Below are 27,900 nucleotides of genomic sequence, written 5' to 3'. Positions count from 1 at the left end.
TAGTAAACGAAGTTATTTGGCCTGAAGAAAATAATTCTCTAAGAAAATAATTCTCTCAATGCAACTTATATATTGGCATAGTACTTAATGTCTAAATAACTAGCCTCTTTTTCGCTTCGATCATTTTTGTTATCGATAACTTTATGCAATCGATAGTTGATTTATTCACCTGCTCATTTAGCTGGGGCGATGAGGGCAACGTCAGGGCAGCTCCTGTCACGCCGCCGCTCATGGGCGGACACGACTGTCGCTTGAAGTCGCGTCGAATGGCCAGCTCGTACCAGGGGATCAGCGGCTTGCTCCTCAGCGTTGTCTGGCAGCCGATCTTGAAGTCCAGGGGATCCATATACTCCGGCGCCATGCGATTCAGATCGCTGACTGCCGCCTCCGCGGTGGCATATATGTTGCCAGCCGACTTGTGGTTGCCCTGTGGATGCCGCCAAGGGCCGTTCATGTCCAGCATGGAGCCGCACGGCGGCACATCCAGGCTGCGATGCAGGCCAGCGCCCATGCTCTTGACCCGCATGTGGCCCAGCGTGTGATAGCGCCGATCCACGGCGCTGGGCAACATAGGCATGGCACTGGGCACAACCAGCAGCTCGTCCTGGTCGATGGTGGCCAGGCTCTGGCTGGTGTAGGAGCGCTCCAGCAGCTCGGTGCTGTTGCTGCGCTGTGTCACGATGGGCAGCTCGTACAGATTCAGCCGTCTGGTGGTCGGCGGCCGCGTGGGCGTCGCATAGATCTTTGGCTTGGCATAGAGACTCTCGCGGCGCACAGGCGCCGGCGGCGGCAGACCCGTGGGCGAACGTGGTGGCGCCTCCGTCAGCGACAGGGACAGCGTCATGGGTCGCCGGCTGCCCGTCGAGCTGACGGAATTGTGGCGCAGGGTGGCCCGCCGGCTGTCGCGCTCCTGCATATCAAAGCTCAGCTTGGGCAGCGGCGAGTAGCAGACGCGCTCGGAGCTGTCGTAGGAGCTGCGCAGGCCGCTGTCCAGCCGCCGCTTGGGACTCGCCGGCGCGGTGTACAGAAATATGTGCTCCTCCTCGCCGGCGGTATTGTAGTCAGGCGTCTTGGGCGTGGCGCTGCTCTGCAGCGAGTCCAGCGAGAAGCGCGAGTTCTTCTTCACGCTCTGATAGTCGCAGGGCATGGAGCCGCCGCCCGAGGAGCTGGATGCATCCGACAAGGGCCGAAAGCCCACAACCGAACCGGACGCCGATCCGGACGCAGACGTGGCAATTGCCGCTGTTGCACTCGCATAGATCGGCTCCAGATCGCCGATGGTGGGCGTGCGCACGGGCTTGGCTCGCGCGTAGATCTCCTCGCCTTGCCCAGATGAGCTCTGGCTATAGTTGCTTCTCAGCGAGACGGTGCGCTTGCGCTGGCTGGCCAGACGTAGCCCCCCCGCCGCCTGCTGCAGCTCGTGCGGCTGGGCGGCTGCGGCTGCCTCGGTGGCCTCGGCGGCCCGTATGGAGCGGGAGCGGCTCAGGCCGCGGGCGCGTATCGTGGCATAGCCATCGTAGAGCGGCGCTGCGAGCGGCGACGTCGGCGTTCGAGTGCTGGCGCTGGCAGCGGACATCGTGGGGCAGATGCCTCTGCGCGGGGCTCACTTTGGGTTTCGATTGTTAGCTCTGGTTTTTCATTGGATTTTCATGTTTGTGTCTTTCACTTTGCACGTTGATTAATCGCTGCGGCATTCGAATCGAGGCTTATTTCATTTATAATCAACGCTGGGGGTCTCATTGCTGGTGGTTGATCTTAAAGTGGAAACTAAAGCTGCATCAATCATGCTTGATTGTGGCACTCCGATGCACAAATTGCAGCTGCCATTGGACTTGCCACGCCACCAACTTGCCACGCCTAGTTAATAGGTTACCCCCAGCTTAGCTGGCTCAAAGCTAAACTAAAACGTATTATTCTTTTTTCAATATTACAGCTTGAACGTTCCATTAACGCCCAATTAGCATCCATTTCACGTGACCGGACTGTCTGAGGTTTTTGATTGACGGCGAGCCAACAAAAAACCAAAAAAAAACTCGACAATGGAGCGTATCTAATGGATTCGACGACTTGTCAGATTTTGAATGCCATGCTGAAAGCATTTAAGCCAACGCACAAAAGGGCTAAGAGTTTCTCAAGGTTGTGAAAGCGAGTGTCAATTGTCTAAAGCGGAAACAAGTCAAGTCGACAAATATTAAGCAAAATTTGGGAACTATTGGGAACATATATCTTAAGTAATACCACAAGTTGCAATTATTGCGAGCTCAATTTTGAATAAGAACAAGAATTTGAATTTAAAAAATCCTTTTATATATTTTGGAAAAAATGAACCAATAAGTGAACTGTAATTTAAAAAGTGAACCAGCAACCATTATTTGAGATGTAATTTAAGATGTAACAAAAACAAATATATTAAAAATAAAATTTCTTCCAAAGTAGCTGTGAGTATTCGTGAAATACAATTCTTAAAATGAACTACTTATAAATTGACAGCAATTAATCAATTAAGATTAAGTTCCCCTACAGTCAACTTCGTTCAATAAATGAGCTGCAGAACAGGAAATGAACCATTAAATGAACCACTATTCAAATAGTTACTTTCATACTCTCTTTCAGTTCAGTTCTTTAGTAAAATAAAGTTCGTTTGTTGTCAAAAGTTCTTCAATATATGTATGTTGTGGGTATATTCTAACTGCAAAAGTCTTTTAAGCACAATAACTGGCATTAATTTATGAACCACTGCAGTTGACGTTCCCGGAGCAGAAGTTCTTTAATAACTCCATCAATGCGCAGCAATTTAAGCATTGGCAAAGTTGAAATAATTTACAGCCGCAACAATTAAAATTGCTGTTTATTGGAACTCAAACAGTGTAACTGTGTGTAAGAGAGAGGGTGAGAGAGGGAGAGAGCGCGCCATGAACTGCAATCAAAACAATTACAGCCAATTCACGCAGCGCTATAAAACAACAGCAACAAGAGCTGAGAGCTTGACGAGCTAAGGGGCGAGCGTAAGTGTGCGGCGGGGGAGGGGTGAGGGCTGCATTGGAAATGCCAGCTAAAATGTCTCAACACAACGAAAAACAAAAACAAAAAGGGAGAGAGAGTGAGCGAGGGGAGAGAGCGAGAGAGCAAGCCATATGGCTTGAGTGTGTGTTGATGACATTAGAAGATTGTTATTTATTGCAATTGCTAGTTGCTGTTGTTGTTGCTGTCGTTGTTGTTGTTGTGATTGCACAACAGCAACAACGAAAGCATGAGTCAAGCCGTCAGTCAGCAAAGTCCGCAAGTTTCGACATGTTTCAGGGCAAGAACAAGAACCAGATCAAGAACTAGAAACCGAACTGAACTGAACTGAAGCTCCCTTTCAAGTGTCAACGACTGCATTCAAACTAACAAACCAATTGACAGCAGCATGACCAGCAACAACAACAACAACAACAACAAGGGCCTGGCATGTGGCATGAAACTGCTGCAGTCTCAGCAAACACAGTCGCCAGCCAACACATGGCATCGGCACAGCAGAGTCGTACTTATAGATATGTTTTAAGTGCCCGTTCTGCCAGTCCAAGTGTCAAACAGTTGATAAAAAACTAAAACTCATAAAGTTGGCAGCGCAGGGGAAACGATATGCTGCGGGTATACGAGTCGCAGAACCAGGAAACGATTAAACTTGGAACTGGGCTCAAGGCAGAGAAAGTTGGCCGGTTTATAGAGCGCGGCCTTAACGAGGGATTCAGTTAAACTACATTTAACTGTTGGAGAAATTCAATAGAAACTGTTCTCTTCGAGAAACTTTATGAAAAGGTCAGCTTTATAGTTCACAAAACATATATCTATCTGGTAATACTCAAATTGTTTTTGCTAAGATGCATGGAATTCGATATCGGGTCTGGCAAGGAAAATGATCTTGTCTATAAATGCGTTCCAAGTATGTGCTGAAGATAAGTAACTCGAAGATATTTGATAAAAAGTTGAGATACATATACTATTTTAAGAGATTTATGATCAAATAGCCCGCATGGCCAACTATTTACTCAAAAGGCATTCAATCAACATGTCGTGCGGATTATCAGATGTGACTCACAGTAGCCGTTGCAGTTTGACACGCACTGTGCCGCATTATGTGGCAGCTGCGATACAAAAGTTTGAGCTATGGCCATGCAGCAGCTGCCCAAAATTTATGACAAAGATTAAACACGCAATAAATAAAGAAAGAAACTATACAAATTTTGTCGCAGTGCATGAGTTACATGGAAGCTGCAACTGCTGCGCCACAGTTTGAGCTGCGCTGCTTGTCAAAATGTAGATTGCTTTAAATCGCGTATAAATCAAATTAATTCTTGGCTGCAACGCGAAGCTGTCAATAATGCAACAGCCACAAATCAACTCAAGGCCCGCCAAATTCAAATGCGAATTTGACATTTCAAGCTAAAGTTTTTTATTCTGCATTTTTGGCTGTGAAGTCACGTAGGCGTCTAATTGTTTTGCATTTTGAATTTGGGCCCAATTGCTTGAAGCTCATTGTTTTTATTGTTTATTGTGTAATATGCAATGGCATTTGATAGCTGCTGCACTGGAATTTCATCTATTGTCTTGTGTGGCAAATGTCAAGCAGTTGCCAGCATGAAGAAAACAAGAAAGAAAAAAGCAAACTAAAATTGCGCTCAATGCAATTTCCTGTGCCAGCTTCCAGCATCCAACTTTCGCTAACAAGTCACAGTTTGACAGCCACTGGGGGCCTTTGGGGCACACGGGCCAGGCTTATCGCGGACGTCTGTCTAGGTTTTCCGTGCCTTTTCCTGTGGGCTGCCGCTGCCGCTGCAGAGAGCCTCAAGTCTAGACGTCGTGGCAGCTTATCAGCCGCACCAAATCTCACTAGGAAATTGCCATAATATTCAGCGAAAAATAGAAAAAAATAAAACCGAAAAAAATTGAGAAAATAAAAAGAGAATCAGCCAACGCACAAAATGGAAGAGACGACGCTCATTTGAGAAATGTTTTCAGGAAATGAAATGAATTATGAATTTAGACAAAATGCTGACAATATAAGACCCAAAACCAAAGGCAACATGTGTTCCGACTTAAGCTGAGCAACTATATATATAAATATGTATATATGCATATATATTCGGCTATATCTGGCCTTTGCTTTGGCTCTTAAGCCCAGCCCGTCAAACTGTTGACAAACAACAAAAACAAATTTATTGCCAGCAACTGTGTCAGCGAACAAAACAAAACCGAGCAAATGAAATTCTAAATATTCAATGTCAAAACTGGTTGAGAATTAAAGCACAAAAACACGCAAAAAGTAATCAAACTGAGGCTGTCAACTGCATTGCTAAGTAGCTTTGTGCTGTGCCAAGTGACAGCTTCCCCCAAGGTTGACTCAAGAGAGAAGAACACAGTTTCTGTTTATGAAATATGCAGCAGGAACATGAGAATTACATTTAATTGTTATGTGTTTCTTAATCGTTTACTTTGAAATGTTTCAGTAATGCCTCTTGAAGCGAGGCATTACGAGTTTAACTGCAGTTTGACAGTCGGGTACTTTTGCTTGTAATTAAATTAATATTTAAATTTCAGTTATTATTTAAATTGTTGTTTTATGAAATATGTTTGTTAGAACTGCCTCTAAAACGTATCTTTATGGTTTCGCAAATTTAAGTCTTCTTATGGATTATCTTTACGTCCATTTCTGTGCGCATCTTAGGCTAAGGTGTGAATCTGTTGGGCTTATTACTAGATCCGACACTAATAATTGCAATAATAGCTCTGTTCTGTTTCTATTCAAGACAAGCTGTGTTTCATTTAATTGGATTTTGTGTGTCGTCTAAATATAATCATACTTAGCTCTTATGAAGTCATTGCTACCAACATACGGGCACAGCTAAAAAATAAATTGTACCCAGAAAAAAAAGAAAACACTTGTAAACGCCACAACAACTCCTGTGTGTGTGTGTGTATGTATCTGGCTTTTAGTCATTAGAGGCATCGCTCTTGTAGACAATATAATTGGGTCGAGTTGTTATTTCAATTTGAATGCGAATCAGTTTCAAGCTACCGAAGAGGTGTCAGGGCAGACGCAGTCAAAGCTAATGTGAATATAATTATTTGCGAGGTGTGCCAAGATCTTGAAAGTCCGAAATCTGCATATTTATAAAATATTATTCCATAGCAAATACAAAAGCTGACATCACACTGTGCACGTCATAAGAAGCACTTTTATTGTTTATTTATATCGATGAAATTCTGGTTTTAAAGAAAACGAAACCTTCGGCTCTTTGCGAGCATATCGGCGCCAGTTTATCGGCGCAGAATTCATAAATGAATGCATGAATATATACCATATTTATGTATTTATGCAAAAAATCTGAGTCTAAAAGGGCGCGACAACGACCCAAAAAAATACAACTCTATATATACAAAAATCAAGAAATATATTCAGTTTTTATTGAACTGCATTAATTAGACGCGAAAACCTGCTGTTAGGAGCCGCTCTTAACTCGCGTGTTTCTGTGAATTTAGCGGGTGGATGTGAATTCAGCGTAGACCCAACCAGTTTCTCAATAAACCTCAAATGCAGCCGTCGAGTTGAAGCCAAAGATTGAGATCGAGATCGAGATCGAGAACGAGATCGCGAGCTGAAGGCTGGGCACTTCCTCGAGTGGCCCGACAACTGGAAGCACTTGACAACTTCTTGAAAACTCTTGACAGTCGCGACCATACTGAGAATTATAAACAATTGAGTCTAATTTAAGTTTTAGAGCTTTCTGTAACAACATTAGCCCGTGTAACTTGAGCAGCCTGCCAAGTGAATGCAACTATTTACATATATATTTCCCCAGTACGTCAGATGCGAACATATATGGTCCACAAACTGTATACTGTATACTGAGCTTTAATGCATTTAATTAAAGGCCATCCCCTTGAGGCAGTTGCAATTGAATTGCGCTGTAAATGTATCTCAAAGATTGCAGGCGGGGGAGTGGGCACAAAAGAAAAGCTTAACTGAAATATTAGCTGCTTTTGCTGAAAAGCGAACGCATAAGCATATGTAATAATTAAAAAAAAAAATATTTATATATTGCACAACAAATTCCGTAAGATCTTTGAAGCATAAGGGTTTTCGCTGTATTACGACTGTACAAAATAAGTTTATATAGGCGCATTCCATTCATTTTTCACCATCACATGTGAAAATGATTAAAATTCCTTATTCGATTTCACGAAACTACTGTGAGAAGTATTTTTTAGCTGCTTTTGCAAGCGCATAAGCATATGTAATAATAATTAAAAATATTTATATATATTGCACAACAAATTCCGTAAGATTACCAAGATATAACAATATAGATTTTTAAGAAATTTAAAGGCAGACGATGTGAGAAGCAGTAAGAGGTTTATACAATAGTTTTCCACCAATTTTCCAACCTCACGTGTGCAATTTGCTAAAATTTCTATTTTTTAGATTTAAGACGGAGTGAAAGCCAAAAAAGAAGCAAATCCACCAATTTTCACTCTTACATGTGGTATTTTCTAAAAATTGTGAGTAGTTCAGCTGCCCAGTTTAGGGCTTGGAGTGTATATTGCACATCAATCAACTAATCGGTGGGTCAATCAGCCATTTAGGTCAAAAAGTAGCGCATACTTAAAGATTGCAAAGCGAGTCTTATAAGCAAATGTAAGGCAAGCTCACATTTCCTTTGCTATCAAACGACTTTCAGGATCAACTTCATAGCTTGGCGTTTTTTTGTTTTTGATTTACTGCTGCGGCAGCTGCCAAGAAACGCAGTGGAAATCGCACAAGATATCGAGATATCAGCACATACATCAATCTGTCGGACAGTGTTAATCGTGTAGAAAGCATCTGTCGGGTGCCAAATAAACATGTGAAAAGCGAACAACTTTGCTTTCATTTGCGTCAAACATAAATTTGCATAAGCAGCCAAATACCCTGGCCGAGCTCAAAATCAAAACAAAAGTCTAGAAATTTAATCGAAACGAGCGCCAGATCGAAACGTAACGAATCGTATCGCTTGAGTCTGTACACAAATCACGTCAACAAATAATTTATCAAGCTCGCTCTCTCTCTCTTCCTCTCTCTCTCTGAGGCCAGCCGACAAGGGCGAAGGGGCAGCTCGATGGCGTATGTGGAATGCTTGAGATAATGAATGCAGTTGGAAATTGATGGATCTGCATGCTGATAAGCTGCCCCTGCCCTGCCCAGTTGGTCACATGTGAGCTAAATCAAGCGAGGCAGCCCAACTAGAAGAGGAGAGTTATCAATTCAAATGGAGCAGGATGCACACTCGACTTTCCACTAATTACAACTGCCGACCCTGCACCCTACACGCTGAATAGCCTACAGGCATTTGGGCTCATCAGAGTCCACTTGACGGACAACAACAACAATTATTATTATTATTATGACTATTATTTTTATTGTCTTGTGCATATTCTATACAACTGCATTTGTTGCCTCAGCCCGTCCCTCACAACTCTCTCAACTCTCAACGTGCTGTCGGGCAACAATCACTCGAATCTTGTGCTTGTGCATGTTGCATGCAACATTGCCTCAATGTCTGCGCCTCCCCCACAGCCTTTCACCTCTCGCTCTCTCCCTCTCTCTCTCTCTCTCTCTCTCTCTCTCTATCGCTCTGCGACGCTTCACTCTTTTGTTGATTATGCTGATGAGTTTTTTGGGTCGTCTCTGTCGCTGGGGCGCTCCGTCATATCGGCGGGCCCATCTTGCAACGTGGGCAATAATAATAATGAAAAAGTTTTGCCCCTTTCTTCTTCTGTTTTTTTAGTATTTTTGTTTTCGGCTATGCATTTCGGGTAAGTGCTTAAGCCAGGCATCGGGTTAGGGGGTCGCACTCTGTTTATGCTTCTTTAACATGCGCTTTGCATTGGACACTGGGCTCTAATGGCACACAATAACAGAAACAGCAACAATTACTCGGAGTAAAAGAACAGCTGGTGTTGGCATTAAGGTGCCCGAAATGGTTTTGCACTTGGCTGTTAACCAACACTGGCATAGTTGAGAGTCGAAAGCGTTTACGAGCAGTGACGGGATTTGAGGAATATGAAAAACTTGCAAGCGAAGCAGAAAAGGCTTTACAGAAGCAGAAAAATAAACGATAAGGATTCTCATATAAAAGTTGTCCTGTTAATATTTATACAAGGTCCCTGCTCGGGCGCCAACTGTAAGGAATTCCAGGTATTCTTTTCAATAGAACAAACAGAAACAGTTAATCTCTTCGCTCAGGCTAGAAAGTTGGTTTTTTAATAAAAACTGAAAAGTCTAGAAATTCCTCGAATTCGAAGTAGCTTTTAGTCTAATACGTCTGCTGGGGATTGCTCAGTAAATATCTCTGCTCGGGCGCCTTATCTGCCTTGCAGTTGATTCTAGTTAGAAATTCCAAAATCAGCCAGAAAAACCATACCAAATCTGCAGAGCATCTTTCAACTCTTAAGGCACACGCCCATTGCCTAGGCATATATATATATATATAGAAATATGTGTAAAATGTCGTAAATTAATCAATGCCAAGAGGCTGAAGTAGTAGTGCTCCGAGCAGATAATGTGGCATAATGATAATTAAATTTTCGAGGCGGAACCAAGTGTATGAACGTTGCCCGGCGTTGTTTCCACTGAAACTGCGACACTAAATGGAAGACACGTAGATAAGAGCTAGGCAAAGGCCTGTCTGTTTGTCTTCGGACGTTTCCCAGAACTGGCGGGCCTCATGAAAATGGAGCACATTAGAAGACGATGCTCTCGAATGGTTTGTAGGCACAAACATAGTAATTAGAAGCTGGCAGAGGGAGCCGCAGCTGAAGGGGTGGCAGCTGCGCTTTCAAGTGCAACCAGTCACAATATTAGTTGCAGCTGATTAATGATATGTGGCAGCATACGTTGAGGCGCGTCTGCAATCAGCTGCGTTGTCGAGCCTGGCCCTTTTTTAAGGTGCGACAACGTTCATGCCATATAAAGTAGACGGAGTAGTTTCTGATAATGGCCGTTTATTGAGTGCCAACGTGCTGCACAGGTAGACGCAGTGGCAGCGGCAGCTGCAGCTGCAGCGGCAACATGTTGCCAGCTGAAGAGCAGCTAAAGAGGCGGCCAATTAGTCAACCTCAACTCAAGCTGCAACTCGCAGCCAAAATGTCAACCTTGAGTTGTTTGTCTCTGGGTAATTAGTGTAATGCAACAGCAAGGGGCAAGCTCGGACGGGTTGCAACATTAATGCAATTATGATATCAGGCGTATTCAGCTCTCAAGTGTCTGCCACTCATGCCGCCGCTCGGGGATTATGCACATTATCATATTGCTAAAGGACCTGCTCTGACAGCTGTTGCTGCCCAATTGAACCTTTACGTGCGCATTCCGAAAAGGGTTCGCCACGATTTATGTATATTTATATATATTTGTTTTGCTTATAAAACTGGCTATATTATCAAATGGAATTAGTGCTAAGGAGGACTACACAAACCTTAAGCCATCCAAATTTTGTTTCTCTTGAATGGATATAGAGGAACTTTACATATTTGAATATTTGAATTTATCCTTTGCTTTCATAGAGGCTTGACCTTTATTTGCGTGCCTGGGGCTGCTCTCAATATATTTTACTAAGATTATATATCAAATCTAGTTTTTCCTTCTTTATATGTATTTGTATAACCTATTTCTACCCTACAACTAAAGAATATATTTCTATATATGACTACTGCCCTCTTAATATTTTTTAATGATTATATTTTTATTTTGTTTTTCCTTATCTTTCACAACTGAATAATCTATTCCTCTTCAGGAGCACTCAATTTTTAAATAATTATATTTTATGTCTTGTTTTTCTTCATAAAAAATGTAAGCCCTTTTCCTGAGCGTCATTTTCCCACATCATTAGCTCGGCAATTATATTTGCTTCTCTTTTGCTAAGCATTTTCCCTTGTTAATTAACATTTCATTTCCTTTAAGCAGGCCGAAAAGAATATTGAATATTTGTTGGCCCTGCTGTCGCCGCTTTTCCGTCAATTAAACACGACTCCAGACGCGGCCGCACAATTTTCCCAGCTTCAACCCTTTGCCCTTTGACCAGGTAGAGCCCAATCTATGAGACCCAGAAGTAGAGCCCATGCGCCGGCCATGCGCCTTGGATTTGTCGCTGTTTACGGTTCATTGGCCTCCCCGCGTCGCACAGTAGCCGCAGCCCGGATAATTCGGGGCGGGGCTTTGCACCGAGTTCGGGCTCGGGTTCGATTTTGGAATCGACAACAACAATTGAGACTCGCAGTTAATTTGTATCTATTAATTAATGCCGCCGTTTAAGCATTTGGCTTTCTGTCAAGTGCGAATGTAGGGTATTTGGCGTTGGGTCTGGCCAAATATTTACACAGCATTTACATGGCGTACAAGCACACACACACACACACACACACACATACATATATATACATGCAAACACATGCACAGAAATGCAAAATACACTTCACACAGCTGCCAAAGCAGACAGTTTGGCTCCACTTTAAAAGGTAATGAGAGAGGGGGGTAGTATCGGAAGGAGGGGCTTCTTGCCAGCAGTTGACATGCATTTTAGTTGTTGTCATTTCACTCTCCTCGGCCCCTAACTAAGCAAACAAAATGCTGATGGAGCCAAGTGTCGAGCGAAGTCAATCAATGGAAATTGTTTTGTTCAAGAAACAACAAATGCATATCTTTACCGAACACAAAATACCCTTGCATATAAATGGAGATCTTGAAATGCACATATTTGTAGACCAATTTTCTATAAGGGCAAGTTTATATATGAACAGTTGCCCATTCAGGTGATCAATAATATATATACTCTACAGTCTAATAGCCTCACCTCCCATACGTTACACAAATCGTAAGAAAATGAGAATACTCTCAAGGCAAGGGTATAAGGAGCCGACACTTACAGCTCAATTGATTTAAATGTCTGTATTTTGGGCCATAAGGAAGTTGGCTCTGTAATCGGCGGGCCTTAAAGACGGCCTTTTGTCCGTGCCGCATTTGAGGAAATTGCCCGTCAGATCTTTTGGCCAGCCAGTTCAAAGTAAAATCTTTGAAAATTGGCAACTTCAAAGTCAAAAACGCTAAAGCAAAGCCAATTTTCTCTCAGTCGCTGGCAACGACAATTTCGATTAGCTGCGCTTGCAAATTTCCATGCGGCAAGTGAAAAGCCGCCGCGAAAATCAATCTTCATCAAGGCGCAACGCCGCACAAATTGCAAAATGAGTGGAAAGAAATTAATTGCAATATTTTTTCAATTAAAATACTTGAGCTAACGCCTCGCCGAACCCCGCCTCCCGCCTCCCGCAAGCCACTCAAGTATCTCAGTTCAAATATTATTTATAATCCAAAAAAAAGGCCACAAAAACTGGGGAAAAAACCGTTTGGAGGCTCATAAATCTTGCGTCCTCCTTCCCGCCGCCGACGCAGCAGCATTCCTGGCAGGCGCTGAGGCGCCAAACTCTAATAAGAATTTATTACAAAAGTATTTTCGAGGCACAGGATGTGAGGGGATGTGCGAGGGGTAGCGCGGAGTAGCGCGGGGTAGCGCAACAAAATTGACACTGAGAACTTTCAATTTTTACTTAATTGATCTTGCACAGCGAGGGTGAGGCTGAGGGTGAGGGTGAGGGTGAGCGGTAGCCGAGATGAAAGCGAGCGGTTCCGGGGAGGGTGACCGTTAGAGTTTGAACACCTCCGTTAGGCACAGGAACTGTCTCTCTCTCTCGCTCACACGCACGCACACACACAGCTGTCTGTCTGCGCACACATGTGCGGTGGCTGCGAGGGTGCCGGATATATATATATATATATATACATATGCGTATGTGTGTGTGTTTTTTTTCAGCCGCTTTGAATTGATTGTGTTCCCATCGTGCGTACAGTCAGACCTAATTTGATTATTTCCTCTTATTTCCTTCTGCTCGCTGTGATACATTGGCCTGTCACAGACTTTGAGTTGCCATTAGCGAAAATAAATGCCAAGCCAAAAATGCAGCTAATCGAAGTTTGGAAGGGGGGAGAGATCTGTCAGTAGAGCAGGTAGCATCCAAAAATAAAAAGAAGCAAACAAAACTCATAAACAAAAAGCCTTACAATATGCAACACAATAGCACAGAGCAGACAATTTCCTAGTCGGGGGCTTGCAATTGTTGTGCAGAGAAGTCAAAACACTACAATAAAGTATGGGCGCCCCCGAGCAGGGACTTATTTGTTGCCATTAAGTGCACTGATGGGATCACAAAGATACAACATGGTAGGGTTGTCAGATAGAGAGATATAATGGCACATAAAACAGTAGGTAGACGCAAGAAAAAATAAAAGGCCACAAGATAAGATCTTAAGTGTATAAAATGTAGAGATTCAGAGAATTGTTTTAGGGCTTTTTTAATTTGTTGGGTATATTTTGGTCTGTTCTAAACAAGATCAAGCAATTGTATTGCCCCCTGTCGGAAGCTACGCCTCTGGCTGCAGCTCACGCTCAATTTTTGATGCACCTTTTTTTTTGGCTACATGTGAACATTTTGCCCGGCTCATTTCGACATGCTCCATTAAACAATTTGCCATTGTTGCACTTTTTTTCATTGTTTTTCCGCTGACCCCTCTCCGACTACCCCTGTCTGCTCAGCTCTGTCTCTTTAATTTGTTGCCATTTGATGGAAAACAATAACTGCGTTTCATTATGACAGCCGCAGGCGCAACGTCACACCCCTCTCCGCTCAGTCCCGCTCAGTTTTCCCTTTGGCATTGTCTGAGCTGATGTTGCAGATTTTTCCCCCGGCACCCGCGCGTACCCCTGCTCTGAATACTATACTATATTGTACCACTGCTGATTGTGCAACATTCGACTCGACTTGTCTGTAACTTTAGTCGAGTCACTCCCGATATTACTGCTGCCCTATACGGGGGATATTGAATACCTCCAGCAATGAGTACACGCTGCTTTAACGTTGTCAAACATTGTCAACATTGAAGCCTTTTATTGGTTTACGCGTTGCACTACACTCATATTTGATGGCACACTTTAATTTTCTTCTTTTCTTTTATTTCACGCAGCTTCCGCATCGCAAATGTTGCGGCAACATGTTTGCTTATTTGCTTTTGATTTTATCTCTTCTTTTTCTTTTCTGTTAATTTAAACAGTGGTTGGCAACATTGTTGTTATCTTTTTGTGTCACATACGAGACAGATAATTTGTATTTTTTTGGGGCGGCTTTTGGCTGCCTTAATTTTGTTTTGTTAACTGACCAGCTGAACTTTACACTGTGTGGCGAGCGCCGAAAGAACACTCAGCGACCGGTTTGGCATTAAATATTTATTTTGCTTAAGCACAAAACACGTTTGAGGGCCAGAGCTTTGATTTATTTATAGATTTAAGCGTTGAAAACAAATAAATAATAAAAATATGCTCAATGAACCTTTTCTTCAAAGCACAATCGACGCAACACTTGGCCACGCACTTCAGTAATCAGTTAAGTAAATAAACAGCAAACATGATCACGTACTCGTTTATATTCTCACGTTTAACGAAACGACAAAGTAAACTCTGCGCAGATACGAAAATCTAAAATTTATACGAACACGAATACGAATACGAATACAAAGCGACGCGCGCGTCCACTCCGCTGAGCAGTTCACGCAGTACTAACAATGTTTTGAGCAAGATCAGTTGAGAGCGCCAAACGGTAATGATGAGAGCGTGGCAACTTATACGAAACGGTTTACGTGCGAGAGAGTGCGCGGTTAAGTTGCTATCGATCAGCAACATGTTAAGTGCGTTGGCAACATGTTGCAAGCCGTGGTGCGTGCGTACCGACGTCTGCCGCATCAAATGCGGAACTGAATATGACACACTCGAATCGAAATCCTTTGGCAGCCAAACAGCAGCGGCCGCAGCTGACGGCCTGCTGCGACGTCAGCGTCAGCGTCAGCGTCAGCGTCAACGTCGGCGACGGCGACGGCGGGCTTGACGGCGGCGGCGACAAAACAAATAACAGCATCAAAACGGTACAAACAGCAGCAGAGGGTAGACGGGAAATTGAGACAAAGTGTGCGGGGTCATATGGCAGCAAGGATGCGCTATATATTTGAACGGGCCGTGGGGTATTTATAGAGAGATAAGGGATTTATCAGAGCAGAGTTTGAATAACAGTTTTAATGGCTACGCATGTTGGCTAGCAATATACTCTGTAATTCTGTCTATATATTTTTCTTGCTATAAATTGTTGCAGATATTCCTAAACTAGGATAGTTCTTGAGATGCCATTTTGATGAAAATGTTATTTGGTAAGGTTGGATTTGGAAATATGTATTATTATTTTATATAATTATCAATTCATTTTGTTGGTTATATTTATTGAGTTATAACCCACAATCCTTTGTATATATATTTTAATTGCTTTATATGATATATGTAGATCTAATTCTTAAGATTTATTTATAACTTTCTTGTTGCGGAGTTGGTTTAGGAATCTTCTCTATTTATATGACATACTTTAAACTACAGTAGAGAATTGGATATGGAGAAAAATTAAAATTTTGAATGGGTATCCTTTTGGGATCTTGCATAACTATGACTTTATGCAGTTGTATGCACTGTAAGGAATTCTTGCATATATGTTTCACATTAAGAAGTACTTCAATTTCGCGAAAATAAACATTGAATGCATCTTCAAGTTTTACTATTGAAATTCCTGCTTAGCTTGCTACAATTTGAAATCTATCTATTTTTAGAGCAAAGAATTCTAATCAGTATTTTTTATTGTTGATTAAAGAATAAGTTTGAGGGTCCCTGCTCTGCATACTCTGTATATATGCCAGATATAGAAGAAGCCTTGACTCAGCTTTAGCAAAGTGTTTACTCTGATTCAATTGTTTATCTACTGCCACAGTTTCGATCTCTCAAATTTCACAATAAAACGTCCGAGCATAACCCAATGGCCTACAGGGCATCACAAAGGATGCATAGCCGGCAGAACGGGTCGTGGTCGTTGCCACAGCAGCTGAGGAGCTGAGCCGCAGATTGGCGCCAAAGCGGCGACGGCGTCGCCGACGTCGCCGTCGTCTGCCCCAGCGACGCGTTTTTATTTAGACGTTGGCAAAACTATGCAGCAGCGAGAAAAAAAATAGAAGAAGCAGAGAGTTACAGACGCAGCTTCCTGTGTGGAAAGGACGAAGCAGGACGGCGGCGGCGATGAAGTTGCGCGGCAAAGTAACAAAAAATATTGCAAATTTGTGTTTTGTAGTTAGTCGAGAGGCTAGTCAGAGCGAGGGAGGGGAGCAGGGGGCAGGGACCAGTGGGCGGAGCGGAGGGTGGGGGGAGGGGCACTGCAGCATGGCTGTCGCTTTATGTCCTGGCGTCATTTATTTTTAGCGCGAGACGCTGCGGCGCCAAAGCCAACGACAATGGCCCCAGACCCCAAATTCGCAATGAAGCCTGAGCAGAGCAAGGGGGGAGTGTGTGAGAGGGGGGGGGGGCGGGGGGTGAAAGATTGTGGCAGGGGTAACAGAAGGTTGCGAACATCAACATAATAAAGATGTAAAAACTTTTGGGGGTTTGTTTAACGAGCCAGCAGAGCCAGAGTTTGCCAGAGTTGGGAGAGGGGAGAGAAGGGGGGCTGCAACTAAAAAATGATTGATTATCCCAAATTGAGACGCAGTTGGCCAATGGCCTGAACGCAGGGGCCTTGGCATGGGGTCGGCGGCTAACCAACTTGGCCTCGACATTTGCCAAGGCAAAATAAAATTTTTATTTTTCTTACTTTTTTTCTTCTTTTATTGAGCGAACGATTTGCTTTGACTTATGGAACTGTTTTTGCCGAGTCATGCGAAAAGCGTAGTTTGAGTGAGAGAGGATGGGAGGGGAGGGGAGGGGAGGGCAGGGGGTAGTGAAGCTGGCAGCCAAAAGTTGGGGAGCAAAGCCATTGACTGGCATAAGTTGAGTGTTTCAGTCAGACTTATTGGCATATAAACGATATGGGTTATTAGCAACTGGCAGCATATCAATTGATTCTCTGATGCGGCAAAGCTTTCGGGGATTAGGGCTTGAGAAGGATCCAGAGCTCTGACTATGTGCATGTGCATATAGGTATTTACTTATAAAACAATAATGCCAAGCTGCTTTTTTAAAGTAGGTCTAGAATTCAGATTGGGAATAAGAAGAAGGCAGTAATTTATATTTAAATTTAACAAGAGCTCCGACTATGCATTTATCTAAAAAACAATCATCTCAAGTTTTCTATAATATATATAATATATAATAGATAAGTCAAGATTGTAGTAGGAATAAGAAGAAGACCCAAGCTAAACTGTTATACTTAATTTGTACTGAAAATCTCTTTCTAGGAAACTCTTAAAAACTTTTAGAGAAAAGTAGTAATATTTTAGTAGCTTTCAAAATAAAAACAGCCACGATAGTAAATATTATATTAACATATATTATAGATAGTATTTTTACTGGTCTGGGATATAGTTGTCTTTATGATCTATAGACTATCATTAAACTACTTTTAAAATATTAGCAAGATTCTTACTGTTCCTGTACGTGGAATATACTTCACGCAATTCGATCATATATATACATGCATATTCTATTGTAGAAATGTGAAATCAAGAATGAAATTATTGAAATACACTCTTTCTCGTTCTCAATTCACGCAAATAGGTGAAAGCGGGCAGAGTGAACTTGAATAGTTTCAAATTGAAAGCTTTCGTACATACCAGTCCTCAGCTTAATTCAAGAGTCATCATAAAAATACTTACCTAAAAAGAGAAAAAGAGCAGCAAAATGGATTTCATTAGTAAGACAATAGACAATAGTTAAACTAATTTATGATTTATGCTGCACAATTCAACACACGTAATCCCTCTAAGACAACAGCCACCGTAGGAGCCTACGCAATTTACAGCAGCTGCCCATTTAAAACCCATTATGCTATTATTATTATTTATATAGTTGAGCTGGAAATTTGCCTCAAACAAACAGAATGTGGCACATGCCTCAGAATCAGCCTCAGCCGGAGCCGGAGCCTTAGCCCTAGCGCAGAGCTCGAGCTCTTCAAGTTCTTCCATGGAAGAACGTTTTGTTTATATGAACTGCTTTTATCGCTCTTGTCTTTAAGTGCCAGCAAATATTGACAAGCGAATTGTCTTTAATCCCAAATCAATTAAAATCAACTACCATAACCCTCGAGCGCCTCCCCACGCTCTCAGACCCTTCTCCCTGTCTGCTGTTTGCAAAACATTTGCGTGGTTCGAACTTTCGCGTGGTTCGAACTTGGACAGCGACCGTCTCATAGCTATGATTCTTTGTCTTATCGCTAGGCGTGTTGTTGTTGTTTTTTTCGAGTGTGTGAAGAGGGTACGGGGAAAGGGGCGGGGTCTTCTATCACGTCTCTCACATTGCCCGCGTTTGTTTGTGGCCATCGGTCACTTGGGTCAATTTGGAGTGCGTGATAAATGGGCGCGTTGCGTGGCTCGAGACACGATTCGTTGGTTTTAGTGAAGTGCCTTGGCTTGTGGTTGTGCTTGTGGTGTGTATATTGTGTGTGTGTGTTTTGTTGTTGTTGTTGTTATAGTTATAGCTGTGCTTTAATATTTATGGCCAGTGATAAGATTGTGCCAATGAGGTTTTTGTGTTGATGTAGGTTGGAAGTTTCATAAGCTTCTTTATGCCGTAGATTTGCAGCTATTTTCAGCCTTTTTTTTGGCGTTAATCTGCCATAAAGCTTAGCTTGATAACAGACGAGGGCGTTAGCCCTGCGAGAAATATAAGGGAGGACATTATGCAGAAGTTGGAAGTACATTTTTGGAGTTATATGAATGAAAAAGATAAATCAAAGAAATAAATCGATTTTAAGAATTATTTAAGACTAAAGTAAAGTTGTCTGTCGGAATGTTAGGCATTTAAGTGCTCCTGCAGATGTATATCAGAAAAAGAAAAACTATTTTCAAGCTAAGCAAAATCTATCTTCAAGAATAATTAAATTTAAATGGTCCTGCAAAACTCTATTAGATAGGAAGAAAGGAAAAAAAAGCTAAATTCAGCATAATTAAATGAATTAAATGCACTTGCACAAATATATATATATATATGTATATGCCTTGTGATATATTTTTAATAAAAATCAAGATAGATTGAGTTATTTTCGATTAAAGCTGATCTAAATCAGATATGCGTTTCAGTTGGCATTTAAGTGAAAATCAACAAATCGGAGAAGCATTAAGGTTCTGCACAATTTATATATGTCTTCATCTGAAATATTATATACGCATGCATAAACTTATATATGAAACATATGTTCAGAGTCGATTTAACTTTCTGCTGTATTCCAAACTAGCTCAGTTCCTATTTGACTTATTTCTACAGCTTTTTTTCATTTCCCAACCGCTTTCAGAGAGAGAGAGAGATTCCTTCACACACATATATATATTTTTAATGCATTTGAAAAACTTTATAAACTGCATCTGCTGCCAGAGAAGAGCATAAAAAACTGACAAAGCGAACGCAATTCAAACCAGACAAAGGGGCAACCAAGGGAAGGAGGGGGGCACTATGGAGCTGCGGATGTGGGGTATACTTGGGTACAGAGCTTTCAGCTCAGGGACTCTGCTTTTTTGCGACCGCAAAGTGAAATTGCGTAGATGTCTGTCAATAAAAACGGCCAATAGCAAATAATATGCCGCAAAACTGCTGACGACTAAGGGAAGGGGCGGAGGGGGGGGGGTTTAGATTGTGGGTAGACAAGAGAGGGGCGAGTTGGGGTAGCTGTGTGGCAGACGAATTGGCATTTATGACGTTATAACTCACAGCGGAAATTAATTAAGCGCCAACACAATCGAACCTAGGGCCAGGGAGGGGGGGATGGTTGGGACACACATTTACAGGGGAAAGCGTCGAATGGGCAATTACAAAAGTTTTTTAATTCAAACAAAATGGGGCGTGGCACTGTGATTGCATTAAAAACAATCGGCTTTTAGTCTTGACTCTTCTCAAGTCTGCTCAAATGGCAAAAAAGTTGCAATTGTGCAACATTTGAAGTTTTTAATGCGGCAACAGACGACGCTTGCAATTGCCTCAAGTTAACCAAGTTGGCAAAAAGTTTCTGCCACGCCCACCAAACCATTTGGGCGCTTAATTAAATTGAGAGACTAAAAAGTAGTTGTTATTGTTGTTCAACTTGCCACACCAGCAGCAGAATCTTATGTCAATTTTATGTTTGACTTCAACTTTTGCTGACTGGTGGCAATAAAAATATATTTATGGAAAAGTGCAGCTAACTAGTTGTAAAAGAATTAATAAGGAATTCATTCAAGCGGCGAAATGTTGCAGAAAATAAAACAAATTCTTGTATTCATATTTTTCAAGAGTGCAATACGGGTTTAAATACAAATAAACGTTTTTTTTTCAGTGTAAAACGAAAGACACAAAACAAAATTGGGGACACGCAGCTCATAAGCTATTGAAATTTAGGCTTTGAGAACGAATTCCCAAATATTTTTCCACTATTAACGGAACTAATAATAAACATTTGTATGAAGAAAACGTAGCTTAGAAGTTATAAAAAATAAAATGCAGGGAGAAAATGTTAGAAGAAATATTTCAAATGTTTCTATTTATATTTTTGAAGAGTGCAATGTGGTTTTGAAAATGCATTTCTAAATGAATTGTCCCCCCAACTAAACGAACCACTTAAAAGTATTTACATATGGAGAACGTAGCTCACAAGTTGAAGAAAATAAAGGCAAGAAGCAGTATTTAGTTAGCGAAATTTTAGAGCAAATAAAAATTATTTTTGAATAATCAGATTTCGTATGCACCTATCAGTGTTTATAGCCAGACGATATACAGTGAATACTCTGTTGAGTAGATACCGTCTTTCGTTTAATTTTTGTCCGCTTAAGAGCAGTGTCTGTCTAATGAAGGAGCATGGCTTTGACCAGATTCGCAGAGGTTTGTGGACGAATCACCTACCCAAGAGGCTTGTCCACCTAATAGGAATGTCCGTTAAAAAGGTTTTCATTGTATTTAATTCAATGAAAACCTAGCTCACTTTGGCCTTAGTTTTTAACAAGGTTTCCTCGGAGCGTTACGCACTCTTGACGAGTCTCTCAGTCAACTGTTTCCCAAGCTCATGTGTAGCTGCAACACAGTCGACCCACTTTGAGGCAACCCACATAAATTCCCAGCTACATATCAAGCAGATGCCTCACTCTGTTGCCCTCCCCCTCACGCGCCTCTAGCAATGCCATAATAAGCGCAAATGGCATCCAGACATAACTTCATTGCAATTATTTTCTTTTTCTTGACTTTGTCCGAGTCGCAGTCAAACGGCAAAACGTATTTTTTACTGCCATTCTTTGCTTCACATGCACACAGTTAACTATAAACAGCTGCCCGCCCACTATGAAGGCGTGGCATCGTGTCATGTTTTCTATGATCGAATTCCTATTTTGAGATATTCTCTTCATCGATTGCATTCGCACGCGCCACGAATTAATCGAATGGAAACTAAGCTCAGGCAAATGCTTTTGAAATGTAGGAAAATCTTTTAAGAATCTAAACAATTGCTTTAGTCCATCTCTGAGATATATAAAAGATATTATAACTGATTGCATTATGCATTCCCCTGAGTTATTCTGTGAAGAGACACCCTGTAATTTTTGGAAGAATCTCTATCTCTGAGCTACTCTGTTAACAGATACCTTGTAATATATAAAATAATATTAAGTACGGTTTCAGTCCATCTCTAAGCTTCTCCGTGAACAGATACCCCGTAATTTATATCTCTGACCGACTCAGAGTGCGGATACCCTGTATATTATAAGACAAACCTTCAGTTTATCTCTGAGCTACTCTACAAACTAGAACTTTGGGCTTTCTCATATGTGTTGTGTCTAAGTTTAATTGCACCTGTCAACCTTCAACGATTTCTAGCAACCTTTAAGCATGTCTGGCGGTTTATACCCATGTCTGGCAACCTTAAACCATATCTGGCAATCGCCTGAGCAACTTTCAACCAATTTTGAGCCCACAAAAAAAAAAGAAGTAATTCCACATCAAGAATCCATCAAATGGCATCCACCAAGCAATTTACACGTACGCCTTGACCTTGAGACTAGGCCCACCCGCTGCTCCCACAAAACTACACACCTTATAGCCATGTCGGGACAGATTTATGTTGTCTGGAGAAATGTCTAATAGTGTGTCTGGCTGGCTGCTTGGCTGGCCTCGATAAATTTGATAGCTGTGTGCTGGTGAAAGGTGGGCGGGGTGGCCGGAGGGAAACGGGAAGGCCATAAAATACTTTACGATGTAGCAAGACGTTAAATAAAAGAAAATTGGTGGTACCCCCCTCCCACGTCCCCCTGCCATCTGCCTGATGAATTGCAATTTAAAGTTTATATCATTTGAGCCTGAAAATTGTTGACGACTTATTTGAGATATGAGCGCATCCAAGAAAAACTACAATAAAATCAACTTGTGCTCATATGAGGAGAATTTTTCGACCGCCCGAAAGTAGGCAAAACTCTGCAAAGCCCAGCCCCGCCCCACACCCCTCTCTCCACTCTACATGCCCAAGCATGCAGTACATTTGTCTGACTGCTTTGAAAGTTTATCAGACTTTTGCGTGACTTTTGTTGACAACTTGAGGCACACACAGCGACAGTAGGAGAAAGGCGCAAGAGAGAGAGAGAGAGAGGGGAGAGAGAATAGGGTGTGGCAGACAGTGGAGACATCGTCTCGGGGAATGCTCGACGCGAGGAAACTTGGCGTAAAAGTTGCGCTGACAAAAATGCGACTCGACTGCGGCGCCGATAAGCGAAGCGAATGAATTCTGAAGTGCGACAACAGTTGCAGCAGTCGATAAGGCGTTGAGCGGGATGGTTAAGTGTAGGGGGTGGGGTAAGGGCAGGTGAGGCAAGGCGGAGCGAGAGATGCACGTGAGCCGTGCTGCAGCAATTTAAAGTACATATATTCTGAGGCGCAGCAGCCGCAACATTGTTACAGCCCTTTTCAACGTCGGCAATCGCATTCTTGAGGCATGCCCGAAAGTAGGCAATGGAAATGCGCAAAATGTTGCAACAGCAGCTGCCGCCAAATGTTGCAGCCTTTTTACGAGAGCAGTAGCAGCAACACAGCCGCCGTAGCAGATGAATGTGCCCCATGGCAGTTGGCCAAGTTTGCGACAGTGTTGTAAAAGTGTTGTAAATGTGTTGTAAAATATGCGCTGTGAAATTATTTATAGTTGAGCAAGGAGACCATAAGAAAGCTGCTTGGCTTAAAGGGAATTAAGCGATTTATGCCGAAGAAAATATATTTTGCTCGTTATAATTCTCAAATCCATTGAAAAGTTAAAGGAAAACTTTAATTTCAATCAAAAAAATTTGTGGAACATTCGTGGAATTCCTATCTTCAAGAACATTGAAGTCTATTTCAAATTTTCATTCTATTCAATTCAATTCAATACATCAAATTTATTTATTATAAAAGATGTGAAGAGTTTTTTTAGAATATCGAAATGCTTCCATAAACTATCAGAGCATGAATCACAAAGGGGAAGAAGTCTACAAAAATATAAGCAATATTAATTGTAAGATCTTATTTAATTTAAGTAAAACGAGGACTAGGAGTTTCTCATTAACTCTCACGAATATCTCTTGTCTCTTCATCTTATGGCATTCACTTGACATAAGAGAACGTTAAAAGGAAAAACTTCGAAATTGGAGTACAAATGATTTAGAGGGGTAGAATCTTTCGGTAGATCTTAAGCTATATTTACAAGGTTTGAATTCTCAGCTGAATTTTCGTACGACTTGGGCGTAGGTCTTGTAAATACAAGTCTGATTTAATCAGATGAGTAGTTCAGATAAAATGGAACCAGTTTTATTCCTCGGAGCGCTCACGTGAGCTGCAATATGTAGTTTTTTGCAGGACTGCCCATAACATATTAAAAGATATCCTTAAGCCAACATACTTGCTAACCCGTAAAAGAAGAACGTTTTCTATATTCATCCATCTTTCGCTAAACTGAACATTGGATTAGCTTTGAATGACAGTTGAAATGCACTCAACTGTATTCGCATCTCATAGTTAAACTTGGCATTTGTTATATACTCACATTGGTTGACAGCTGGCTGCTCAGGCTGAGCACCTGTTCCCGTGCATCCTGCAGTTCGCGCTTCAAGCGGCGTATCTCATGCGCCTGTCGCTCCTCTGCCGAGCCGTACAACGAGCTGCCGCCCGACAGCAGCGAGGCGGCGCTGCCATGAACTGCAAAGGGGTAGAGAGGTGCAGAATTTAGTATTTATCCTATCTATAGCTATAGATATATGTACAGTGAAAGTTACAGCTGAAAAAACTTATGTTATAAATCAAACAAAATAAATTCTAGACTAAACCATATGTATATCTATCTATTTTCTATCCATTTCTGTACAACCAAAAACTGAGTTCGTTCTGGCGAGCCTTCACTGTACATGAACGCCAATTTAAACTCACCTTCATCATTCTTTTTGGGATATGTCAGACGATGCGATGCGTTATTGCCGCCGCCGTGTCCGGCTCCCGCTGCAGCTGCTGCCACCGCTGCCAGCGCCGCTGCCGCCGTGCCGTGTGTGGGCGACAGCGCAGACGCAGCTGACGCAAAGGGGCCGCGACTGAGGGGCGTGGGCGAGGTGGGCTGGCTCCAGGCCACGGCAGCCGCATTGCCGGCCACATTGCCCGCCTGTGCCTGGGCTTGAGCCTGCGCCTGTGCCTGGGCCTGAGCCTGGGCCTGGGCCACAGCGGCGGCCATTTGGGCGCTGAGCACCCCATTGGTGCCCACGGGCAGGCAGTAGTAGGGCTCGATTTCCACATCTCCGCCGCGGCTCAGCATCGAGGGATACATTTTCTCCGATTTGGTGGATCTGTGAGTAATTGCATGGCCAAAACGAAAAATGTGATTAGATTTTGCTGTTGGCTTTGGTATGTGCCTGTGGGCGGGTGTGTTTGTGGTTGTGGATGTGGTTTGGTGTGTGTGTGTGTTAATATGACCAAATTGTGTGTGCCTATGTGGCGTGTGCGAATGCATTTATGATTTGACAAGCGAGCTGTGTTGTGCGGAGAAAGTAACTGTGATTTCACAGTGCATTTTGCGGTGATCGAAGGTAACGAAAAATAAGCAATTAGAAAGAACGAGTGCTGTGTAACGACTATTTTAATGAAATAATTCAATAAAAATTAAAAATGAAAAAATATATATATATATTAAAGTTAAATATGTGTATAGCTTCAAAATATAGACAAATCTGTGCTTAGAAAAATCTTTCTCTAAATTGTTGTTTATCCTGCCCGTTTTATGCACTAAATTATTGATTAACTGACCGTTTGGCTGTTTGTTTATTGACTGATTGATTAACTGATGACGGACTGATGATGATTGATGATCAATGAAAAGCAAAGCGGAACACCTTAATTATGAGTGCATGCTTTTAGAGAACTAATTGATACTATTAGCTCTCGTGCCTTAATATAGAAATATTTTATCGTAGCTCTGTTATATACAACAACTCTGCTGGTTGAGTTTCTTCTTAAGTTTTATTTCAGTCAACTTTCAGAAAAGCAATTAAAATGAAAACAAACCTTGCAAGGCTTTAACGGCTTCTGTATAGCATCAATTACTATTTCGCCCACGTTTATAAAAGGACAAGCTTTGAGCCCACAATGACAAATGAATGAGCATTTAATAAATTTTAAATGAATTGCTCGCATGTTTAAAAGCAACATATTTATTTAAGCAAAAGCCACCGTATTAAAGCGTTTTACTTAGTATAAACAATTAATTAATTTATTGTGGATGCCTTTATGCAGATTATTGCACTGCTGCAGCCGACCGCAAGCTGCCCCAATTGGCAGAACATTTTGACCAACACAGTTGGCCACCAGGCTGTTGGTGTTTCAGTGGTATATACCAGTGTGTGTGGGGTGTGTGTGTGTTATGGTGTGATATGATGTGCTGTGTGTTTGCCAGACGCTTGCAAATTTCCGTTGTGGTTGTGCAGTTTATTAGGCCAATCTGCACGCGAACGTTGCATACTTCAGGCTCTGCGCAAATTTCCGTTTAATTTTCGTCAGCGACAATTTGGCATGTGTGTGTAAGTGTGCGTGTGTGTGTGTGTGTAACTGATAACGACATGAGTGAGACATGTCCATACAGCTCTCATGCCAAATCCCTCGACAAATTGTCATATAAAACGATACACTCAGAGAAAAAGCTTGTAGAAATGTGTGTCTAAGGCTAAGCACCTAATATATATTTTAAGAACTAATTTAAGCCCGTATTGGCCAATTACAGGACTTATTTTAGTGTGCAATTCAATAAATGGTTAAAACTTAAATAAGAACTAAATTTTGTTTGTTTATTTCGAGTATATAAATTCTTGTTAAAAGTATTTTTAACTTAATTCAAGACTGTTCTTTAAATTAAGTCAAGCATAATTAATATTTGATCTTAAAATATTCACGAACAAAATGTACTCTGAATTTAAGCTCAGCTCAGCTACCCAAGAATTTATATATTCGTTTTTTTTCTGAGTGTGCTTATAAAGCTCGGAAAATGACCACAGAAAAGACACAGGGCTACAAATAAGGGGTAGACGAGAGGGTTAAGGGAACCCGGCTGGACAAATCTGTGCTGTCCAAGTTGCCATCTCGTTCTGCTCTTGCTCCTGCTCCTGCTCCAACTGCTGATAACTGACATTAATGGCATTTCGCATGCAAATCTAATATTACGTATACGTCATGTGTGCGCTCGTATGTTCACTTTGCTGCCCCGCCCCTCTCTGGTGTTTCGTCTGCACAACTTTGCCCTTTTTGCATTTGTGGTAAGTGTGTGTCTGTGTATCTTTGTGTGTTTGTTAGCGTTTTTGGTACGCTTCAGGGCGTTTACTTTACTCTCGTGGGCTTTTGCCAACGCCCCGCCCCGCCCTATTCTGCTCTGCTCTGCTCTGCTCTGCTCTGCTCTGCTCTGGTCTGCTCTGGTGTCAAATTTGATAACAAGCCACCAAACTGGTTTCTGCTGGTGTATGCCCCACTGCCCCCTGTTGTAGTTGTTTCCACTTGCCATTTCCTACTGCATAATTGATGCATTGAAAGCAAGAGTTTGGTCCGTAACAGCTGGCATATTAGTTGGCGGGCCAACAAAGCCATCTATGGAAAGAGGGAGAGGACAAGGCGAGTGGGCGTGGTGTTACGACATGGACTGGCAAAAGAACCTTGTATAAAGGGGCGCATAGAGTTAAAGCATGTGTCTCATTGTGCCTTATAAAGTTTATTCCAAACAAGCTTTTATTTGGTAAAGGGGTTGTTTCTTAAGCAAGAACTCTTTTCAAATTGAATAATAGTTTTATATATATGAGAACAAACTTTTATGAGAACGCACTTTTAATTTAAAATTTATATTTATTGATATTTTTTGTGTAAGTCCGTCTTGCTCACGGCAGTCCATATAGACGCAGTAATTTTCGCAGCCTTTGCCGTTTTTCGACTTTGAACTTGAGTTTTTAACTTGATTTAGTGTAATAATTGACTTGCTTTACCTGTGTTCAAACATTTCATTTAGAAATTGATCATTAACTGGGCGACTTAAACTCAACCACCTCCAAGAAAATCCTCTTCTTTAGCATCGTGCATTCAATTTGAACTCTGTCTAAATATAAACACATTGTGCCTAAGCAAAGTCTTGAGGCTGCTTTGATTCTAATTTCTAATTTCGCAGCTTGTCACATTCACAACTGAAGTCAAACTAACACAATTAAAATGCACAAGTGCAAATCGAACGCAAAAAAGTAAAAAAAAAAAACGGCGCGCAGAAACTACAACAAGTATT

General features: G+C 41.9%; 1 protein-coding gene across 4 annotated transcripts in view; it reads right to left on the bottom strand.

The window, feature by feature from the left end:
- The window catches only part of LOC115758851 (protein sickie-like), an 83,655-nt gene that overhangs the window by 19,574 nt on the left and 36,181 nt on the right, over positions 1 to 27,900 (bottom strand). Inside the window, exons 1-3 of one of the 4 annotated variants that reach the window (XM_030699637.1) lie at positions 27,611 to 27,647; positions 24,534 to 24,940; positions 24,154 to 24,305 (exon numbers count right to left, since the gene is read on the bottom strand). In XM_030699637.1, the coding sequence (XP_030555497.1) occupies positions 24,154 to 24,305; positions 24,534 to 24,940; positions 27,611 to 27,624 (573 nt within the window). In that variant the 5' untranslated portion in view covers positions 27,625 to 27,647. Of the gene's footprint in view, positions 1 to 169; positions 1,755 to 14,451; positions 14,650 to 24,153; positions 24,306 to 24,533; positions 24,941 to 27,610; positions 27,648 to 27,900 lie in introns of those variants that run through there. The other 3 variants (XM_030699634.1, XM_030699635.1, XM_030699636.1) reach the window with 3 other exon arrangements.

The sequence above is a fragment of the Drosophila novamexicana genome, unplaced genomic scaffold (genome assembly GCF_003285875.2).
Source record: "Drosophila novamexicana strain 15010-1031.04,08,12 unplaced genomic scaffold, DnovRS2.1 tig00000193-arrow-pilon, whole genome shotgun sequence".
Lineage (NCBI taxonomy): Eukaryota > Metazoa > Arthropoda > Insecta > Diptera > Drosophilidae > Drosophila > Drosophila novamexicana.
The sequence above is the reverse complement of the archived record's forward strand: the minus strand, read 5'-3'. Positions and strand labels throughout refer to the sequence as shown.